Source organism: Sminthopsis crassicaudata, chromosome 5, assembly GCF_048593235.1.
Source record: "Sminthopsis crassicaudata isolate SCR6 chromosome 5, ASM4859323v1, whole genome shotgun sequence".
NCBI classification, from domain to species: Eukaryota; Metazoa; Chordata; class Mammalia; order Dasyuromorphia; family Dasyuridae; genus Sminthopsis; species Sminthopsis crassicaudata.
This window is the reverse complement of record NC_133621.1, coordinates 313,393,819-313,395,333: the sequence shown is the minus strand read 5'-3', so window position 1 is coordinate 313,395,333 and position 1,515 is coordinate 313,393,819. Positions and strand designations below refer to the sequence as shown.

General features: G+C 46.2%; 1 protein-coding gene across 1 annotated transcript; it reads right to left on the bottom strand.

Annotated features, from left to right (window-relative positions):
• Positions 1–314: 314 nt before the first annotated feature.
• LOC141543240 (vomeronasal type-1 receptor 4-like) lies at positions 315–1,226 on the bottom strand. The gene has a single exon (XM_074268170.1). The coding sequence runs from the start codon at positions 1,224–1,226 to the stop codon at positions 315–317; it is 912 nt and encodes a 303-aa protein (XP_074124271.1).
• Between the last annotated feature and the right edge of the window lie 289 nt (positions 1,227–1,515).

The window sequence follows — 1,515 nt, the reverse complement described above, 5'->3', positions numbered from 1 at the left end:
TCTAATACTGAATATGAGAGTAAGGAAGTTGTTGTAGGGAGGATGCCAGAGGGATCTGACCTCTGAAATTCAGTCCTATAACCTAGATTGACCAGGATCCCAGGCCCCTTTGGAATCCTAGTTCCCCTTTGTCACTTAATCATAAAATGTTTTGAGCAATGTTCACCAGCTAGATCCTGGTCGATTTGGGTATTTCTGAATGGGATCAGAGTTAGGAACTGGGGTCAGTCAGGTGCTTTCTTTCCTGGATATCAAGAAGGAAGGGTCCTTCCTTGTGTGAGTGTAAGGAGGGGGGCTCCTTACAAGCTTCAATATTAAGCAGGAGAGCCATGCTTATGCCTGCCTATGAGAGCACAACAGGCTCTGGCTATTTGGCTGTCTCTGGAGATCAGAAGGAAGGGGCTTATCGTTGGGAAACATAGCACACAAAATGCAGACACATTCACCAGCCAGCTGCTGGGGTATAGAAAGGTTTGGCACATGGCAAAGATGCTATTTATTAAGTAAAAGGAGACAAAAACGAATGCCAGCAGCAGGATGGACCTGGTCACCTGGATCTCTGGGGAGGCTCTGAGGTTGCAGCTGGTTCTGTGCAAGTGCTGGACTTGCTGAAAGTGTTTCCTCAGGAGCATCACTTTGTAGCTGCTTATGCATATCATCAGCCCCACACAGAACACATCTCGGAAGGTAGTTAACAATACAAAATTGCTGATCGGGTCTTTCCAGGTACAGAAAATGAGGTCAGGTGTTTGCACAAAGCTGGTGTTACTTTTCTGTGGGCCTCCCATGCCTACAATAATACCGGCTTCTGAGAATAGGTTGAAGACCCAGCAGAAGAGGCAGGAAGAGATGATGTACTTGGGAGCTCTGGCTTTGAGCTCATCCCGTGGGGGGCTGTTGGGACTAATGACAACTGCCTGGAAGCCGCTCAGCAGGCAAGTGCTACAGAGAGAACAACCCCGGCTGACTCTCTGAAGATAAAAATCAATTTTGCACCCGGTGTCGTCCAGGAAGTCTTTCACCCCAAATGCAGATATGGTCATTGGGATACCCCTGGAGAGCACAGAAAGGAAGTTGGCTAAAGTTAGCTGGCTAATGATTTGGTTTGTGGCCCTCAGCTTATGGTTAGTGAAGATGAAAACAGACAGGAGAATCGAGTTCCCCAGAATTCCAATTCCTGTCTGAGAAAGGAAAAGCATCCCTAGTAATACATGAAGTGGAATCATTCTGTCCGTGTTTGGGGTGGAAGAAGGCATCAGAGATAGTGGGCCTTGACAGAAAAGAAGAGAGGAAAAAAAAATCAGAGCAGCAAAATGTTCTGAGGTAACTTCTGTTTCCCACTCACACTGACAAATTCATTGGGGTAACCAGAATGTGGCTACTAAATCCCCTCACAGGCCCAGCATAATCTTGAAACTGAAAGGGAAGTTGTCTTTTCACTTTTATAGCTCATGAGTTCCCTGCAGGGTGCTTCTTGCCATGGTTTTTAGTTGATGTTGTTTAATCATGAAACAA